This window comes from Mustelus asterias, unplaced genomic scaffold (genome assembly GCF_964213995.1).
Source record: "Mustelus asterias unplaced genomic scaffold, sMusAst1.hap1.1 HAP1_SCAFFOLD_1727, whole genome shotgun sequence".
Classification (NCBI taxonomy): domain Eukaryota; kingdom Metazoa; phylum Chordata; class Chondrichthyes; order Carcharhiniformes; family Triakidae; genus Mustelus; species Mustelus asterias.
This window is the reverse complement of record NW_027591672.1, coordinates 44,521-62,310: the sequence shown is the minus strand read 5'-3', so window position 1 is coordinate 62,310 and position 17,790 is coordinate 44,521. Positions and strand designations below refer to the sequence as shown.

General features: G+C 52.1%; 1 protein-coding gene across 1 annotated transcript; it reads left to right on the top strand.

Annotated features, from left to right (window-relative positions):
- The first annotated feature begins 317 nt into the window (after positions 1 to 317).
- LOC144488629 (sodium/potassium-transporting ATPase subunit beta-2-like) lies at positions 318 to 17,591 on the top strand. Its single transcript, XM_078206695.1, has 7 exons — positions 318 to 421; positions 4,428 to 4,532; positions 4,667 to 4,872; positions 8,322 to 8,381; positions 8,550 to 8,573; positions 11,961 to 12,056; positions 17,401 to 17,591. The coding sequence occupies exons 1-7, from the start codon at positions 355 to 357 to the stop codon at positions 17,578 to 17,580; spliced, it is 738 nt and encodes a 245-aa protein (XP_078062821.1). The 5' UTR covers positions 318 to 354; the 3' UTR covers positions 17,581 to 17,591.
- The last annotated feature ends 199 nt before the right edge of the window (positions 17,592 to 17,790 follow it).

Genomic DNA, 17,790 nt, shown 5'->3' with positions numbered 1-17,790 from the left:
AAAGATGTGCGGGTTAGGTAGATTGGCTGTGCTAAATCGCCCCTTGGTGTCAGGGGGATTAGCAGGGTAAATATGTGGGGTTACAGGGATAGGGCCTGGGTGGGAGTGTGGTCCCTGCAGGGTCGATGGGCCGAATGGCCTCCTACTGCACTGTAGGGATTCTATGATTGTAAACCGCATGTCTGCACTAAGCCTGAGTGGGGAAAGGGCTGTCCCACTGTTGCAATCTCCTGCATTAACTGGCTGATGCTTTGCAATGGAGTTGTGGTTTTTATCTCTCTCTCTCTGCCAGCCTTGATCCTGCTGTTTTACGTGGTATTCTACACCTTCCTGACCGGTCTCTTCAGCCTGACCATGTGGGTGTTGCTACAGACCGTCAATGATTACACGCCAAAGTACCAGGACCGCATCACCAACCCAGGTAAGGGGCCTTCACGCCAGTGTGGGCGCAACTTGTCATCATAACTTCATAAGGTATAGGAACAGAATGAGGCCATTCGGCCCATCGAGTCCGCTCCGCCATTCGATCACGGCTGATACGTTCCTCATCCCCATTTTCCTGCCTTCTCCCCGTAACCCTTCAACCCCCATTCCCAATTAAAAATCAGTCTCACTCCTCCTTAAATTTACTCACTGTCCCGGCACCCACCGGGTAGGGAATTCCACAGATTCACAACCCTTTGGGAGAAGTAGTTTCTCCTCCAACTCTGTTTTAAATTTGCTGCCCCTTATCCTCAGACTGTGACCTCTCGTCCTAGAATGTCCCACAAGAGGAAGCATCCGCTCCACGTCTACTTTATCCATAACCTTTCATCATCTTGTAGACCTCAATCTGACCTCCCCTCATTCTCCTAAATTCCAGAGAGTATCGGCCTAAACTGTTCAATCTCTCTTCATACGACAAACCCCTCGTCTCTGGAATCAGTCTAGTGAACCTCCTCTGAACTGCCTCCAATGTCACTGCATCTTTCCCCAAATACGGGGACCAAAACTGCACACAATACTCCAGGTGCAGCCTCACCAATGCCTTGTATAGTTGTAACAATACTTCCTTACCTTTATATTCTATTCCTTTAGCTATAAATGCCAACCTTCCATTTGCTTTCTTGACGATCTGCTGTACCTGCATGCTAGTTTTCTGTGACTCATGCACGAGGACACCCAGATCCCTCTGCACCGGGGCACCCCCAAGTCTCTCCCCATTTCGATAACAAGTCGCCTTCCCATTTTTCTGACCAAAATGCATGACCTCCCACTTATCCACATTGAACTCCATCCGCCACACTTTGGCCCACTCTCCTAAGGGTGGCACGGGTGGCACAGTGGGTTAGCACTGCTGCCTCACAGCGCTGGGGACCCGGGTTCGATTCCCGGCTTGGGGTCACCGTCTGTGTGGAGTCTGCACGTTCTCCCCGTGTCTGCGTGGGTTTCCTCCGGGTGCTCCGGTTTCCTCCCACAGTCTGAAAGACATGCTGGTTAGGGTGGTTTGGGCCGTGCTAAATTCTCCCTCAGCGTTACCCGAACAGGCGCCAGGAGTGTGGGCGACGAGGGGAATTTCACAGTAACTTCATTGCAGTGTTAATGTAAGCCTTGTGACTAATAAATAAACTTTCGTGGTAGGGAAATTATTGGAGAGGATTCTTCGAGACAGGATTTATTCCCACTTGGAAGTAAGTGGACGTATTAGTGAGAGGCAACATGGTTTTGTGAAGGGGAGGTCGTGTCTCACGAACTTGATCGAGTTTTTCGAGGAAGTGACGAAGATGATTGATGAGGGTAGGGCAGTGGATGTTGTCTACATGGACTTCAGTAAGGCCTTTGACAAGGTCCCTCATGGCAGACTGGGTACAGAAGGTGAAGTTGCATGGGATCAGAAGTGAGCTGGCAAGGTGGATACAAAACTGGCTCGGTCAAAGAAGACAGAGGGTAGCAGTGGGAAGGTGCGTTTCTGAAAGGAGGGTCACTGTCCATGCGAAAGACTGCACATTCTCCCCGTGTCTGCGTGGGTTTCCTCCGGGTGCTCCGGTTTCCTCCCACAGTCCAAAGATGTGCGGGTTAGGGTGCATTGGCCCGAACGGGCACCGGACTGTGGCGACTAGGGGAATTTCACAGTAACTTCATTGCAGTGTTAATGTAAGCCTTGTGACCAATAAATAAACCTCACACACTTGTCAGGTGCTTATTTTCTCATTGCAACTTACTGTCCTGCCTATTTTTGTGTATCCTCCATATTTGGCTATCAAACCTTCTATCATAGAAACCATAGAAACCCTACAGTGCAGAAGGAGGCCATTCGGCCCATCGAGTCTGCACCGACCACAATCCCACCCAGGCCCTACCCCCACATATTTTACCCGCTAATCCCTCTAACCTATGCATCTCAGGATTCTAAGGGGCAATTTTTAACTTGGCCAATCAACCTAACCCGCACATCTTTGGACTGTGGGAGGAAACCGGAGCACCCGGAGGAAACCCACGCAGACACGAGGAGAATGTGCAAACTCCACACAGACAGTGACCCGAGCCGGGAATCGAACCCAGGACCCTGGAGCTGTGAAGCAGCAGTGCTAACCACTGTGCTACCGTGCCGCCCCTGGATCTATCCCTGGATCCAAGTCATTCATATAGATTGTAAATAGCTGGGGTACAGCTCGGCACAGAGCGCTGCCTGAAGCAAGACAGCAGGCCCTGGGGTTCACCAGCTGCGCGGTGGGGGTCTTCTCTGGCAGCCGGGGTCCCCAAACTGGGGGCGGGACAAGTCCATGTCCGGGTAACCCATTCCCCCCCCGAGGCCCCGTAACTTAACCCTTGTAACCCCAGTGTCATTCTGGTGAGTCTGAGCTCTGACTCCTGCTCCACCTCCCCCACGCCCCCCCCCTTAAGGCCAGTGTTGCCTTCCTGAGATTCGGGGCCCCTGAACCGAACCCCGTTACTCCGAATGGGGTCTGACTGAGGCTCTGGGCAACTTTGGATCGCCGAGAAAGAAAAAGATTCAGAAGCAAGTGAATGGAGTGACGTCACAGATCAGACACCACTCATTGATGGGATAGGCTCAAGGGGCTGAATGGTCACCTCCTGTTCCTACATTGGATTAAGGGCTGAATGGCCACCTCCTGTTCCTACATTGGATTAAGGGCTGAATGGCCACCTCCTGTCCCTCCATTGGATCAGGGGCCGAATGGCCACCTCTGTCCCTCCATTGGATCAGGGGCCGAATGGCCACCTCTGTCCCTACTACATTCGATTTCCCAAGTACTCCCACTCTGATTTTGCTTTACCTACGTTCATGTGAAGTGAGCGTCACTGGGCTGGGCCTCGCATTTATTGCCCACCCCTAATTGCCCCTTGAACTGAGTGTCTCGCTCGGCCACTTCAGAGGGGCAGTTGAGAGTCAACCGCATTGGCTGTGAGTCTGGAGTCACATGTTGGCCAAACCGGGGTGGGGCACAGTAACAAGTCTCACAACAACCAGGTTAAAGTCCAACAGGTTTATCTGGAATCACGAGCTTTCGGAGCGCTGCTCCTTCATCGGATGATGAAGTCATAGAGGTTTACAGCATGGAAACAGGCCCTTCAGCCCAACTTGTCCATGCCACCCTTTTTTCTTTAACCACGAAGCGAGTCCCAATTGCCCATGTTTGGCCCATATCCCTCTGTACCCATTGTACCCATGGAACTGTCCATAAATAAAAGTGTCCAAAGATGTGCGGGTTAGGGGGATTGGCCATGCTAGATTGCCCCTTAGTGTCCAAAGATGTGCAGGTTAGGGGGATTGGCCATGCTAAATTGCCCCTTAGTGTCCAAAGATGTGTAGGTTAGGTGGATTGACCATGCTAAATTGCCCCTTAGTGTCCAAAGATGTGTAGGTTAGGGGGATTGGCCATGCTAAATTGCCCCTTAGTGTCCAAAGATGTGTAGGTTAGGTGGATTGACCATGCTAAATTGCCCCTTAGTGTCCAAAGATGTGTAGGTTAGGGGGATTGGCCATGCTAAATTGCCCCTTAGTGTCCAAAGATGTGTAGGTTAGGTGGATTGACCATGCTAAATTGCCCCTTAGTGTCCAAAGATGTGCAGGTTAGGGGGATTGGCCATGCTAAATTGCCCCTTAGTGTCCAAAGATGTGCAGGTTAGGGGGATTGGCCATGATAAATGTTTGGGGTTATGGGAATAGGGCAGGGGAGAGGGCCTCGGTAAGACACTCTGCCAGAGAATTGGTCTGGACTGGATGGGCCGAATGGTCTGCAGGGATTCGATGTTTCTGCATTATTCTGTTGATCAAAAAGTGACATTAACAGTATGGGGTAGTTGGGCTGAATGGCCTGTTTCTGTGCTGGAGATGCCATATAAGACGTCCAGCAGCAAGGGCACTAACGGAGGGTTTGAATACTGTCTGGGGGGTAAGTCACGGACTGGGTCTCTTTTTGTAGGCTTGATGATTCGCCCAAGGACAGAGGGTCTTTTCGTGGGGTTCAACGTGACACAGCAGAACACCTGGCAGTCCTACGTCAAGGCCCTCAACGACTACCTAGACTGTGAGTAAGCATCGCCGAGGGAACTCCCCCCAACCTTACCTCAGTCACCTCCCCCAGTTTCCGTTTCCCAGCGAGGCGGGCGGGCGGGCGGGCGGGGAGAACGGCGTAATGCTGAAATGTTCCTCTCCCTCCAGCCTACAACGACAGTGTCCAGGTCTCCACCAACGACCAGTGCAAACCGGGCAGGTACTACCTGCAGGAGGACAGCGGGGACGTGAGGAACACTCCCAAGAGGTCCTGTCAGTTCAACCGCACCCTGCTGGGCCAATGCTCCGGGATGGAAGACAGGTCCTATGGGTTTAACACGGGCAAACCCTGCATCCTCATCAAGATGAACAAGGTGAGTTGGCGAGGCTGCTTTGCCCGCGACGCGATTGAAATCAGGCAATCAGGAAAGGGGGCCATTTAAACCCTCGGGTCAGACAATCAGAGAATCCACACAGCGCACAAGAGGCCATTCTGCCCATCGAGTCTTCACTGACTCTCTGCAGGGTATCTTACCCAGGCCCTCTCTATTGTCCCACAATAACCACACCCCTTTACCATCCACCTAACCTGTACATCGTGGGACAATGAGGGGCAATTTAGCACGGCCAATCCACCTAACCTACACATCTTTGGACACTAAGGGGCAATTTAGCATGGCCAATCCACCCAACCTGCACATGTTTGGACACTAAGGGGCAATTTAGCATGGCCAATCCCCCTAACCTGTACATCTTTGGACACTAAGGGGCAATTTAGCACGGCCAATCCACCTAACCTGCACATCATTAGACACTAAGGGACAATTTAGCATGGCCAATCCACCTAACCTGCACATCATTAGACACTAAGGGGCAATTTAGCATGGCCAATCCACCTAACCTGCACATCATTAGACACTAAGGGACAATTTAGCATGGCCAATCCACCTAACCTGCACATCATTAGACACTAAGGGACAATTTAGCATGGCCAATCCACCTAACCTGCACATCTTTGGACACTAAGGGGCAATTTAGCACGGCCAATCCACCTAACCTACACATCTTTCGGACTGTGGGAGGAAACCGGAGCACCCGGAGGAAACCCACGCAGACACGGGGAGAACGTGCAGACTCCACACAGACAGTGACCCAAGGCCGGGAACCGAACCCGGGTCCCTGGCACTGTGAGGCAGCAGAGCTAACCACTGTGCCACCGTGCTGCCCCCCACTGCGTCCTCTGCAGAGCAATCCAGTCATTCCGAATGCCATACCCAGTCCCCTCAGCCCAGAGCCTTCCGGTCCCCCAGACCTGCCCGTTTAACTTTTAAAATGATTCTTTTTCTTTCTTCCACTTCCACCATCCTGACGAGCACCGAGTTCCAACAAATTAGCACTGACTGAGTAAAAACATTCCTCTGTGAGAGAGTCGGTGCTGGGGGAGTCCCGCACTGTCAGAGGGTCAGTGCTGAGGGAGTGCCGCACTGTCAGAGGGTCAGTGCTGAGGGAGTGCCGCACTGTCAGAGGGTCAGTGCTGAGGGAGTGCCGCACTGTCAGAGGGTCAGTGCTGAGGGAGTGCCGCACTGTCAGAGGGTCAGTGCTGAGGGAGTGCCGCACTGTCAGAGGGTCAGTGCTGAGGGAGTGCCGCACTGTCAGAGGGTCAGTGCTGAGGGAGTGCCGCACTGTCAGAGGGTCAGTGCTGAGGGAGTGCCGCACTGTCAGAGGGTCAGTGCTGAGGGAGTGCCGCACTGTCAGAGGGTCAGTACTGAGGGAGTGCCGCACTGTCAGAGGGTCAGTGCTGAGGGAGTGCCGCACTGTCAGAGGGTCAGTACTGAGGGAGTGCCGCACTGTCAGAGGGTCAGTGCTGAGGGAGTGCCGTACTGTCAGAGGGTCAGTGCTGAGGGAGTGCCGCACTGTCAGAGGGCCGGTGCCGAGGGAGTGCCGCACTGTCAAAGGGTCAGTGCTGAGGGATTAAACCCATGTTCTATCTATCCTCTCATGGTGACCTAAATGTTCCCATGGCTGCTGCCACTCCAAATAGTTTTTGGGAGTTCCATCTGCACACTTGGCCAACATTCAACCCCCAAACCCTGGCTAAAACAGACAAACTGTTCATTCTGCACTTGATTTGATCTGATGTATTATTGTCACATGTACTGGGATACAGTGCAAAGTATTGTTTCTTGCGTGCTGTACAGACAAAGCATACCGTTCATAGAGAAGGAAAGGAGAGAGTGCAGAATGTAGTGTTACAGTCATAGCTAGGGTGTAGAGAAAGATCAACTTAATGCGAGGTAGGTCCATTCAAAAGTCTGACGGCAGCAGGGAAGAAGCTGTTTTTGAGTTGGTTGGGACGTGACCTCAGACTTTTGTATCTTTTTCCCGACGGAAGAAGGTGGAAGAGAGAATGTCCGGGGTGTGTGGGGGTCCTTAATTATGCTGGCTGTTTTTCCCCGAGGCAGTGGGAAGTGTAGACAGAGTCAATGGATGGGAGGCTGGTTTGCGTGATGGATTGGGCTACATTCACGACCTTTTGTAGTTCCTTGCGGTCTTGGGCAGAGCAGGAGCCCCAGACCAAGCTGTGACACAACCAGAAAGAATGCTTTCTATGGTGCATCTGTGAAAGTTGGTGAGAGTCGTAGCTGACATGCGAAATTTCCTTAGTCTTCAGAGGAAGTAGAGGCGTTGGTGGGGCTTTCATAACTATAGTGTCGGCTTGGTGGGGACCAGGACAGGTTGTGGGTGATCTGGATGTGGTGAACCATAGATGGTTACCACTATGGGTACTTGTACATATGTTACTCTTGTTACTGTTGGGGTTAGGGTTGGGGTGTTCCACCTGTTATTATTGTTTATGTGGTACACTCCGTTCGGCTCCGCCTTCTTACAGGAGTATAAAGGTCACTGCTACTTCCTAGTAGCCCTTAGTCTGGGATAATATTGTTAAGTAGTGTGCTCCAATCTTGTTGTGAATAAAAGCCTTTATTCCCGGGTACGTCCTAGCCTCCCGTGTGAACCAATCGCGCATCACTGTGATGCGCGATATTACTCACGAGGCTAGAGGTACTCGGGGAAATAAAGGCTTTTATTGACTACAACAATAGAGCTACCATATATAATACACGATCCCAGACTAAAGGGTCCCAGACAGAGCAGTGACCTTTATACCTCTCCCAGGAGGCGGAGCCCGACTGGGATGTACCATAAGAACTATATTACAGGTAGAACAGCCCAACCCTAACCCCAACAGTAACATGTAGAACAGCCCAACCCTAACCCCAACAGTAACGTGTAGAACAGCCCAACCCTAACCCCAACAGTAACATGTAGAACAGCCCAACCCTAACCCCAACAGTAACGTGTAGAACAGCCCAACCCTAACCCCAACAGTAACATGTAGAACAGCCCAACCCTAACCCCAACAGTAACATGTAGAACAGCCCAACCCTAACCCCAACAGTAACATGTAGAACAGCCCAACCCTAACCCCAACAGTAACATGTAGAACTAGCCCAACCCTAACCCCAACAGTAACATGTAGAACAGCCCAACCCTAACCCCAACAGTAACATGTAGAACAGCCCAACCCTAACCCCAACAGTAACATGTAGAACAGCCCAACCCTAACCCCAACAGTAACATGTAGAACAGCCCAACCCTAACCCCAACAGTAACATGTAGAACAGCCCAACCCTAACCCCAACAGTAACATATATACAGACTCATAGTACTGGCCAGACCCTGGCTCAGCACTACCTGGTGGGAACCAACGATGGTTCACCACACACTGGACACCTAAAAACTTGAAGCTCTTCTCTTTCAGATTATTGGCTTCCTACCAAGTGAGGAAGGGAAGACTCCGTACGTGTCTTGCGAAGGAAAGGTGAGTGCTCCGGGGAATCCTTTGTTGCCGGTTACATTGACCCTTGCTCCCCGCTGGGAGTGCGTCTTCAATGTTCTTTAACCATCTGTGTTTCATTTCATGCCATTCTGTGCTGCCTTGCTCTGGACGCCATCCCACACCTACCTCCCCTACTTTCCCTGTCCACAGACAAGAAAAGACCAGGACGAGCAGGTAAGCTGGTTAAAGATTTACCGGGCTAGTTTAGACAGTAGACAGCTGGCTTGCTTGGGCAAGGAGGGTCTACAAACCATATCCTCTCCCCGCCCGGTGCGACTGACGCTGACGCAGTTGACGCTTGAACAGTGGACAATGGTGGGGAGGGTAGTCTGCATTGTGCCGCTTAGTGAGGTGCAGTTCTGGCTTCTAGATTATTCTGTAGATCTTAGTCAAGTGCTGCCCACTTTTCTGAAATCATGACCCTTCTCACTTTAGCCCCACTGCAGTTGTGTTCTCTCCACTGCTTCTCAGTGGAGCCACTGTGAGGGGTTCAGAGGGTCAGTGAGTGCCGCACTGTCAGAGGGTCAGTGCTGAGGGAGTGCCGCACTGTCAGAGGGTCAGTGCTGAGGGAGCGCCGCACTGTCAGAGGGTCAGTACTGAGGGAGCGCCGCACTGTCAGAGGGTCAGTGCTGAGGGAGTGCCGCACTGTCAGAGGGTCAGTGCTGAGGGAGTGCCACACTGTCAGAGGGTCAGTGCTGAGGGCGTGCCGCACTGTCAGAGGGTCAGTGAGTGCCACACTGTCAGAGGGTCAGTACTGAGGGAGTGCCGCACTGTCAGAGGGTCAGTGCTGAGGGAGTGCCGCACTGTCAGAGGGTCAGTGCTGAGGGAGTGCCGCACTGTCAGAGGGTCAGTCCTGAGGGAGTGCCGCACTGTCAGAGGGTCAGGGCTGAGGGAGTGCCGCACTGTCAGAGGGTCAGTGCTGAGGGAGTGCCGCACTGTCAGAGGGTCAGTACTGAGGGAGTGCTGCAGTGTCAGAGGGTCAGTGCTGAGGGAGTGCCGCACTGTCAGAGGGTCAGTGCTGAGGGAGTGCTGCACTGTCAGAGGGTCAGTGCTGAGGGAGTGCCGCACTGTCAGAGGGTCAGCGCTGAGGGAGTGCCACACTGTCAGAGGGTCAGTGCTGAGGGAGTGCCACACTGTCAGAGGGTCAGTACTGAGGGAGTGCCGCACTGTCAGAGGGTCAGTGCTGAGGGAGTGCCGCACTGTCAGAGGGTCAGTACTGAGGGAGTGCCGCACTGTCAGAGGGTCAGTGCTGAGGGAGTGCCGCACTGTCAGAGGGTCAGTGCTGAGGGAGTGCCGCACTGTCAGAGGGTCAGTACTGAGGGAGTGCCGCAGTGTCAGAGGGTCAGTACTGAGGGAGTGCCGCACTGTCAGAGGGTCAGTACTGAGGGAGCGCCGCACTGTCAGAGGGTCAGTGCTGAGGGAGTGCCGCACTGTCAGAGGGTCAGTGCTGAGGGAGTGCCGCACTGTCAGAGGGTCAGCGCTGAGGGAGTGCCACACTGTCAGAGGGTCAGTGCTGAGGGAGTGCCACACTGTCAGAGGGTCAGTACTGAGGGAGTGCCGCACTGTCAGAGGGTCAGTGCTGAGGGAGTGCCGCACTGTCAGAGGGTCAGTACTGAGGGAGTGCCACACTGTCAGAGGGTCAGTACTGAGGGAGTGCCGCACTGTCAGAGGGTCAGTACTGAGGGAGTGCCGCACTGTCTGAGGGTCAGTACTGAGGGAGTGCCGCACTGTCAGAGGGTCAGCGCTGAGGGAGTGCCGCACTGTCAGAGGGTCAGTGCTGAGGGAGTGCCGCACTGTCAGAGGGTCAGTGCTGAGGGAGTGCCGCACTGTCAGAGGGTCAGTGCTGAGGGAGTGCCGCACTGTCAGAGGGTCAGTACTGAGGGAGTGCCGCACTGTCAGAGGGTCAGGGCTGGGGGAGTGCCGCACTGTCAGAGGATCGGTGCTGACCCAGTGAACTCACTTGTTGTAGGGAATGCAAAGGGACAGTATTCCAGGGCTGTCACAGGGAATGTGGAGCAGCCAGAGACGGCTGTGATTTCTCCCAGGGATCTTCAGTAACTCTGAGCTTGTCAGGAAACACAAGCTGTATCTTCCACAGCACCGTCAGGATTGGCTAAACTTCCCGAGGGACCGGTTTTGGTCTCAGATATACGCCAGGAGCTATTCGGGCAGGTGGCCAATAAGCTCAGGCAAAGAGTTATAGGTGGCACAGTGGGTTAGCGCTGCTGCCTCACAGCGCCAGGGACCTGGGTTCGATTCCCCGCACGGTGGCACAGTGGGTTAGCGCTGCTGCCTCACAGCGCCAGGGACCCGGGTTCAATCCCAGCGGCACGGTGGCACAGTGGGTTAGCGCTGCTGCCTCACAGCGCCAGGGACCCGGGTTCAATCCCAGCGGCACGGTGGCACAGTGGGTTAGCGCTGCTGCCTCACAGCGCCAGGGACCCGGGTTCAATCCCAGCGGCACGGTGGCACAGTGGGTTAGCGCTGCTGCCTCACAGCGCCAGGGACCCGGGTTCAATCCCAGCGGCACGGTGGCACAGTGGGTTAGCGCTGCTGCCTCACAGCGCCAGGGACCCGGGTTCAATCCCAGCGGCACGGTGGCACAGTGGGTTAGCGCTGCTGCCTCACAGCGCCAGGGACCCAGGTTCGATTCCCGGCTTGGGTCACTGTCTGTGCGGAGTCTTCACATTCTCCCCGTGTTTGCATGGGTTTCCTCCGGGTGCTCCGGTTTCCTCCCACAGTCTGAAAGACGTGCTGGTTACGTGGATTGGCCATGGGAAATGTGTGGGGTTACAGGGATAGGGCAGAGGAGAGGGTCTGGGTCAGATACTCTGTCAGAGAGTTACTACAGACTCGATGGGCTGAATGGACTCTCCTCACATTGATCATTTAATCGAATAGCTGGGGGAGGGGGGGATTCTTCCTTCAAACAAAAATTAAAAACAGATATCTACACTGCCACTGCTCCCCAGTTCTCTCCGTCTCTCCCTCTCTCTCTCTCTCTCTCTCTCGCTCCCTGTCTCTCTCTCTCTCTCTCTCCCTCTGTCTCTCTCTCTCTCTGTCTCTCTCTCCCCCCTTCCCTGTCTCTCTTTCTCTTTCTCTCCGTCTCTCTCTCTCACTCTCTCTATCCTTGTCTCTGTCTCTCTCTCTGACTCTCTCTCCCTCCCTGTAACTCTCTCTGTCTTTCTCTCTCTCTCTCTCTCTCTCTCCCTGTCTCTCTCTCTCTCTCCATCTCTCTCTCTCTCTCCATCTCTCTCTCTCTCTCCCTGTCTTGCTCTTTCTCCCAGTTTCTCTCACTCCTTTTCTCTAATTCGTCCTATAATTTCTCCGACAAATTTCCAGCTGATTTTTCGGAAGACTAAAGGGTCAGCGAGACTCGAGGCGTTGGTTCTGTTCTCTCTCCGCAGGTGTTGTTGGACCTGTTGAGATTTTCCAGCGTTTTTGCTTCTTCCCCCAAACCTCTCTGATTAACTCTCTGTGTTTCAGTCTGCAAACTCTGACTTTCCAGACTGCCGTCAAGACTGAAATGTCTTTCTCCTTCTGCTTTTGATTCTTGCTTAGGCCAAAGAAAGCAACAAGGTTCACGAACTACAATACTTCCCTCCCAACGGAACGCTGGACCTGATGTACTACCCGTATTATGGAAGGAAGGCCCACGTGAGTGAACTGCTCTTGGAATGTGGGGAGTTGACCCTTGAGATTTGTCCGGGGACGGCGGGGACTGATGGATGAGGAGAGATTGACGAGGGTTAGGATTGTTTTCACTGGAGTTCAGGCGAATGAGGGACGGAATCTCAGAGAGACTTATAAAATTCTAACAGGACTAGACAGGGTAGATGCAGGGAGGATGTTCCCGATGGTGGGGGGAGTCCAGAACCAGGGGTCACAGTCTGAGGATTTGGGGGAGACCATTTAGGACGGAGATGAGGAGACATTTCTTCACCCGGTGAGCCTGTGGAATTCATCACCACAGGAAGTAGTTGATGCCAAAACATTGAATGTATTCAAGAGGCGGCTGGATATAGCACTGGGGGCGAACGGGGTCAAAGGTTATGGGGAGAAAGCAGGATGAGGCTATTGAGTTGGATGATCAGCCATGATGGTGATGAATGGGGGAGCAGGCTCGAAGGGCCGAATGGCCTCCTCTTGCTCCTATCCTCTATGCCTCCCTGTTTCGATGATGCATGTTTTCTGTTTTGCCACCGTACGCCTCCCTACACCATGTCCCTGCCCGCCACTCCACCCAATCACACCAGGTCTACCCACTCCATTATCTGCGTGGCATCGAGCACACGAGGTAACGGGAGTGGCAGGTGGTCAGGCGACCGACTGGCTTCCCTTCAAACCCACCCACCCCTCCTTAAATATCCGACAGAGGAAACTCTTAAACAAGCACCCCAATTTCTAATAAGGGGCGGCATCGGTGGCGCAGTGGGTTAGCACCGCTGCCTCACAGCGCCAGGGGCCCGGGTTCAGTTCCAGCCTCGGGTCACTGTCTGTGTGGAGTTTGCACGTTCTCCCCGTGTCTGTGTGGGTTTCCTCCAGGTGCTCCGGTTTCCTCCCACACTCCAAAGATGTGCAGGTTAGGGGGATTGGCCATGCTAAATTGTCCCTTAGTGTCCAAAGATGTGCAGGTTAGGGGGATTGGTCATGCTAAATTGCCCCTTAGTGTCCAAAGATGTGCAGGTTAGGGGGATTGGCCATGCTAAATTGTCCCTTAGTGTCCAAAGATGTGCAGGTTAGGGGGATTGGCCATGCTAAATTGTCCCTTAGTGTCCAAAGATGTGCAGGTTAGGGGGATTGGTCATGCTAAATTGCCCCTTAGTGTCCAAAGATGTGCAGGTTAGGGGGATTGGCCATGCTAAATTGTCCCTTAGTGTCCAAAGATGTGCAGGTTAGGGGGATTGGCCATGCTAAATTGTCCCTTAGTGTCCAAAGATGTGCAGGTTAGGGGGATTGGCCATGCTAAATTGCCCCTTAATGTCCAAAGATGTGTAGGTTAGGTGGATTGGCCATGCTAAATTGCCCCTTAATGTCCAAAGATATGTAGGTTAGGTGGATTGGCCGTGCTAAATTGCCCCTTAGTGTCCAAAGATGTGTAGGTTAGACGGATTGGCCATGCTAAATTGCCCCTTAATGTCCAAAGATGTGTAGGTTAGGTGGATTGGCCATGCTAAATTGCCCCTTAATGTCCAAAGATGTGTAGGTTAGGTGGATTGGCCATGCTAAATTGCCCCTTAATGTCCAAAGATGTGTAGGTTAGGTGGATTGGCCGTGCTAAATTGCCCCTTAGTGTCCAAAGATGTGTAGGTTAGACGGATTGGCCATGCTAAATTGCCCCTTAATGTCCAAAGATGTGTAGGTTAGGTGGATTGGCCATGCTAAATTGTCCCTTAGTGTCCAAAGATGTGCAGGTTAGGGGGATTGGTCATGCTAAATTGCCCCTTAATGTCCAAAGATGTGTAGGTTAGGTGGATTGGCCATGCTAAATTGCCCCTTAGTGTCCAAAGATGTGCGGGTTAGGTGGATTGGCCGTGCTAAATTGCCCCTTAGTGTCCAAAGATGTGCGGGTTAGGGGGATTGGCCATGCTAAATTGCCCCTTAGTGTCCAAAGATGTGTAGGTTAGGGTGCATTGGCCATGCTAAATTGCCCCTTCGGTTTGATAGATTAGCCGTGGGAAATGTGTGGGGTTACTGTGACACGGTGAGGGAGGGGGCCTGGGGGCCATACTCTGTCAGAGAGGCAGTGGCGGCTGGATGGAGTGAATGGTCTCTTCTGCACTGTCGGGATTCTATGATTCCTTGGCCAACAGGTTCTGAGTGGGACTCAAACCCGGAGCTTCTAGGTTCAGAGGCAGGGACACACAAGGCCACCCCACCTACTCCCTTTAGGATACTTAAACATGCCAAGGCACTTTGCAGGAGGCCATTGTAAAACAGAATTTGTCTCTGTGACGTATCAGGAGGTGGGAGGGCAGAAGGACAGAGACCCGGTCAAAGATGTAGGTTCTGAGCCACAGTCGAAGGGAGAGAGAGAGCGGGAACACGGAACAGTACAGCACAGGAACAGGCCCTTCGGCCCTCCCAGCCTGTGCTGGTCATGATGCCCTAACTAAACAATAAACCTTCTGTCCTTACTCAGTCCGTATCCCTCTATTCCCTCCCTATTCATGGACCCATCCAGATCTCTCTTAAATGTTGCTAATGTGCCCGCTTCCACCACCTCCTCTGGCAGCGCGTTCCAGGCACCCACCACTCTCTGCGTGAAAAACTTCCCCACACACATCTCCGTTAAACTTTCCCCCCCTCTCACCTTGAACCTGTGCCCCCTTCACACTTCCACCCTGGGGGAAAAGCCTCTGACTATCCACCCTGTCTATGCCTCATAGTTTTGTAAACCTCTATCAGGTCTCCCCTCAACCTCCGTCTTTCCAGTGAAAACAATCCTAGTTTAGTCAACCTCAACATGGGTACGATGGGGTATAGAGGGATATGGGCCAAATGTGGGCAATTGGGATTAGCTTAGGGGTTCTAAAAAAAAAAGGGCGGCATGGAAAAGTTGGGCCGAAGGGCCTGTTTCCATGCTGTAAACCTCTGTGACTCTCCTCATAGCCAACACCCTCGAGACCAGGCAACATCCTGGTGAACCTTCTCTGCACCCTCTCCAAAGCTTCCACGTCCTTCTGGTAGTGCGGCAACCAGAACTGCACGCAATACTCCAAATGCGGCCTAACCAAGGTTTTATATATCATCATAGAATCATAGAATCCCTATAGTGCAGAAGGAGGCCATTCATAGAACATACAACATAGAACATTACAGCGCAGTACAGGCCCTTCGGCCCTCGATGTTGCGCCGACCAGTGAAACCAATCTGAAGCCCCTCTAATCTACACTATTCCAATATCATCCATATGTTTATCCAATAACCATTTGAATGCTCTTAACGTTGACGAGTCCACCACTGCTGCAGGCAGGGCATTCCACGCCCTTACTACTCTCTGAGTAAAGAACCTACCTCTAACATCTGTCCTATATCTATCACCCCTCAATTTAAAGCTATGTCCCCTCGTGCTAGCCAACACCATCCGAGGAAAAAGGCTCTCACTGTCCACCCTTTCTAATCCTCTGATCATCTTGTATGCCTCTATTAAGTCGCCTCTTAACCTTCTTCTCTCTAACGAAAACAACCTCAAGACCCTCAGCCTTTCCTCATACGATTTTCCCACCATACCAGGCAACATCCTGGTAAATCTCCTCTGCACCCTTTCCAACACTTCCACATCCTTCCTATAATGCGGCGACCAGAACTGTACGCAATACTCCAAATGCGGCCGCACCAGAGTTTTGTACAGTTGCAGCATGACCTCCTGGCTCCGAAACTCAATCCCTCTACCAATAAAAGCTAACACACCGTACGCCTTCTTAACAACCCTATCAACCTGGGTGCCAACTTTCAGGGATCTATGCACATGGACACCCAGATCCCTCTGTTCATCCACACTATCAAGTATCTTACCATTAGCCCAGTACTCTGTATTCCTGTTACTCCTTCCAAAGTGAATCACCTCACACTTTTTCGCATTAAACTCCATTTGCCCCCTCTCAGCCCAGCTCTGCAGCTTATCTATGTCCCTCTGTAACCTGCCACTTCCCTCCGCACTGTCTACAACTCAACCGACTTTAGTGTCATCCGCAAATTTACTAATCCATCCGTCCACGCCCTCATCCAGGTCATTAATAAAAATGACAAACAGCAGTGGCCCCAAAACAGATCCTTGCGGTACACCACTAGTAACTGAACTCCAGGATGAATATTTCCCATCAACCACCACCCTTTGTTTTCTTCCAGCTAGCCAATTCCTGATCCAAACCACTAAATCACCCTCAATCCCATGTGTCCGTATTTTCTGCAAAAGCTTACCATGGGGAACCTTATCAAACACTTTGCTGAAATCCATATACGCCACATCAACCGCTTTACCCTCATCCACCTCATCGAGTCTGCACCACACACAATCCCACCCAGCCCTATCCCCGTAACCCCAAACATTTACCCTGATAGTCCCCCTGACACTAGGGTCAATTTATCACGGCCAATCAACCTAAGCCCCGCACTGGGCTGAAAAATGGCAAATGGAATTTAACGCAGACAAGTGTGAGATATTGCACTTTGGAAGGACAAACCAAAGTAGAACGTACAGGGTAAATGGTAGGACTCTGAAGAGTGCAGTTGAACAGAGGGATCTGGGAATACAGGTACAGAATTCCCTAAAAGTGACGTCACAGGTGGATAGGGTCGTAAAGAGTGCCTTTGGTACATTGGCCTTTATAAATCGGAGTATCAAGTATAAAAGTTGGAGTGTTATGGTAAGGTTATATAAGGCATTGGTGAGGCCGAATTTGGAGTATTGTGTACAGTTTTGGTCACCTAGTTACAGGAAGAATGTAAATAAGGTTGAAAGAGTGCAGAGAAGGTTCACAAGGATGTTGCCGGGACTTGAGAAGCTGAGTTACAGAGAGAGATTGAATAGGTTGGGACTTTATCCCCTGGAGCGTAGAAGATTGAGGGGAGATTTGATAGAGGTGTATAAGATTTTGATGGGTATAGATAGAGTGAATGCAAGCAGGCTTTTTCCGCTGAGGCTAGGGGAGAAACAAACCAGAGGGCATGGGTTAAGGGTGAAAGGAGAAAAGTTTAAAGGGAATATTAGGGGGGGCTTCTTCACGCAGAGAGTGGTGGGAGTGAGGAATGAGCTGCCGGATAAAGTGGTAAATGCGGGGTCACTTTTAACATTTAAGAAAAACTTGGACGGGTTCATGGATGAGAGGGGTGTGGAGGGATATGGTCCAAGTGCAGGTCAGTGGAACTAGGCATAAAATGGTTCGGCACAGACAAGAAGGGCCAAAAGCTGTTTCTGAGCTGTAATTTTCTATGGTTCTATGGTTCTATGACATTGAGGACACTAACTAACTGCTGGTTCCTCCCTGTCCCGCTGTAGGTGAACTACACACAGCCCTTAGTGGCGGTCAAGTTTCTGAACATAACGTACAACACTGACGTCAGCATTGAGTGTAAGGTCTACGCGTCCAAAGTGAAGAACAATGATGAGCGGGACAAATTTGCCGGCAGGGTGGTCTTCACCCTCAACATAGGCTCCAGAGCAGTGGGACCCTCTTAAACCTTTCGCATTCGGACATGTTTCACTTGGCGGGTGGGTGGGACAGGGTGGGGTGGGATCGGGATAGGGAGTTGTGGCCTGGCTTAAAAAAACAGGAGGGAGAAGAGGAGCCCTGGACACTGATCTACAATCTTCCAGAGCACGGCTGGTTGGGATACAATCCAATTCTTTCCCCCCCCCTCTTCCCCCACCCCCGCTCCAGCTTCAGAG

What these genes read in the sequence shown, in the direction of transcription:
- LOC144488629 (XM_078206695.1), top strand. Translation starts at nt 355, where the DNA reads ATGTGGGTGTTGCTACAGACCGTCAATGATTACACGCCAAAGTACCAG. An exon ending in TCCTCATCAAGATGAACAAG is followed by an intron (nt 4,873 to 8,321) that starts GTGAGTTGGCGA and finishes CTTCTCTTTCAG; the next exon opens with ATTATTGGCTTCCTACCAAG. An exon ending in ACGTGTCTTGCGAAGGAAAG is followed by an intron (nt 8,382 to 8,549) that starts GTGAGTGCTCCG and finishes CCCTGTCCACAG; the next exon opens with ACAAGAAAAGACCAGGACGA.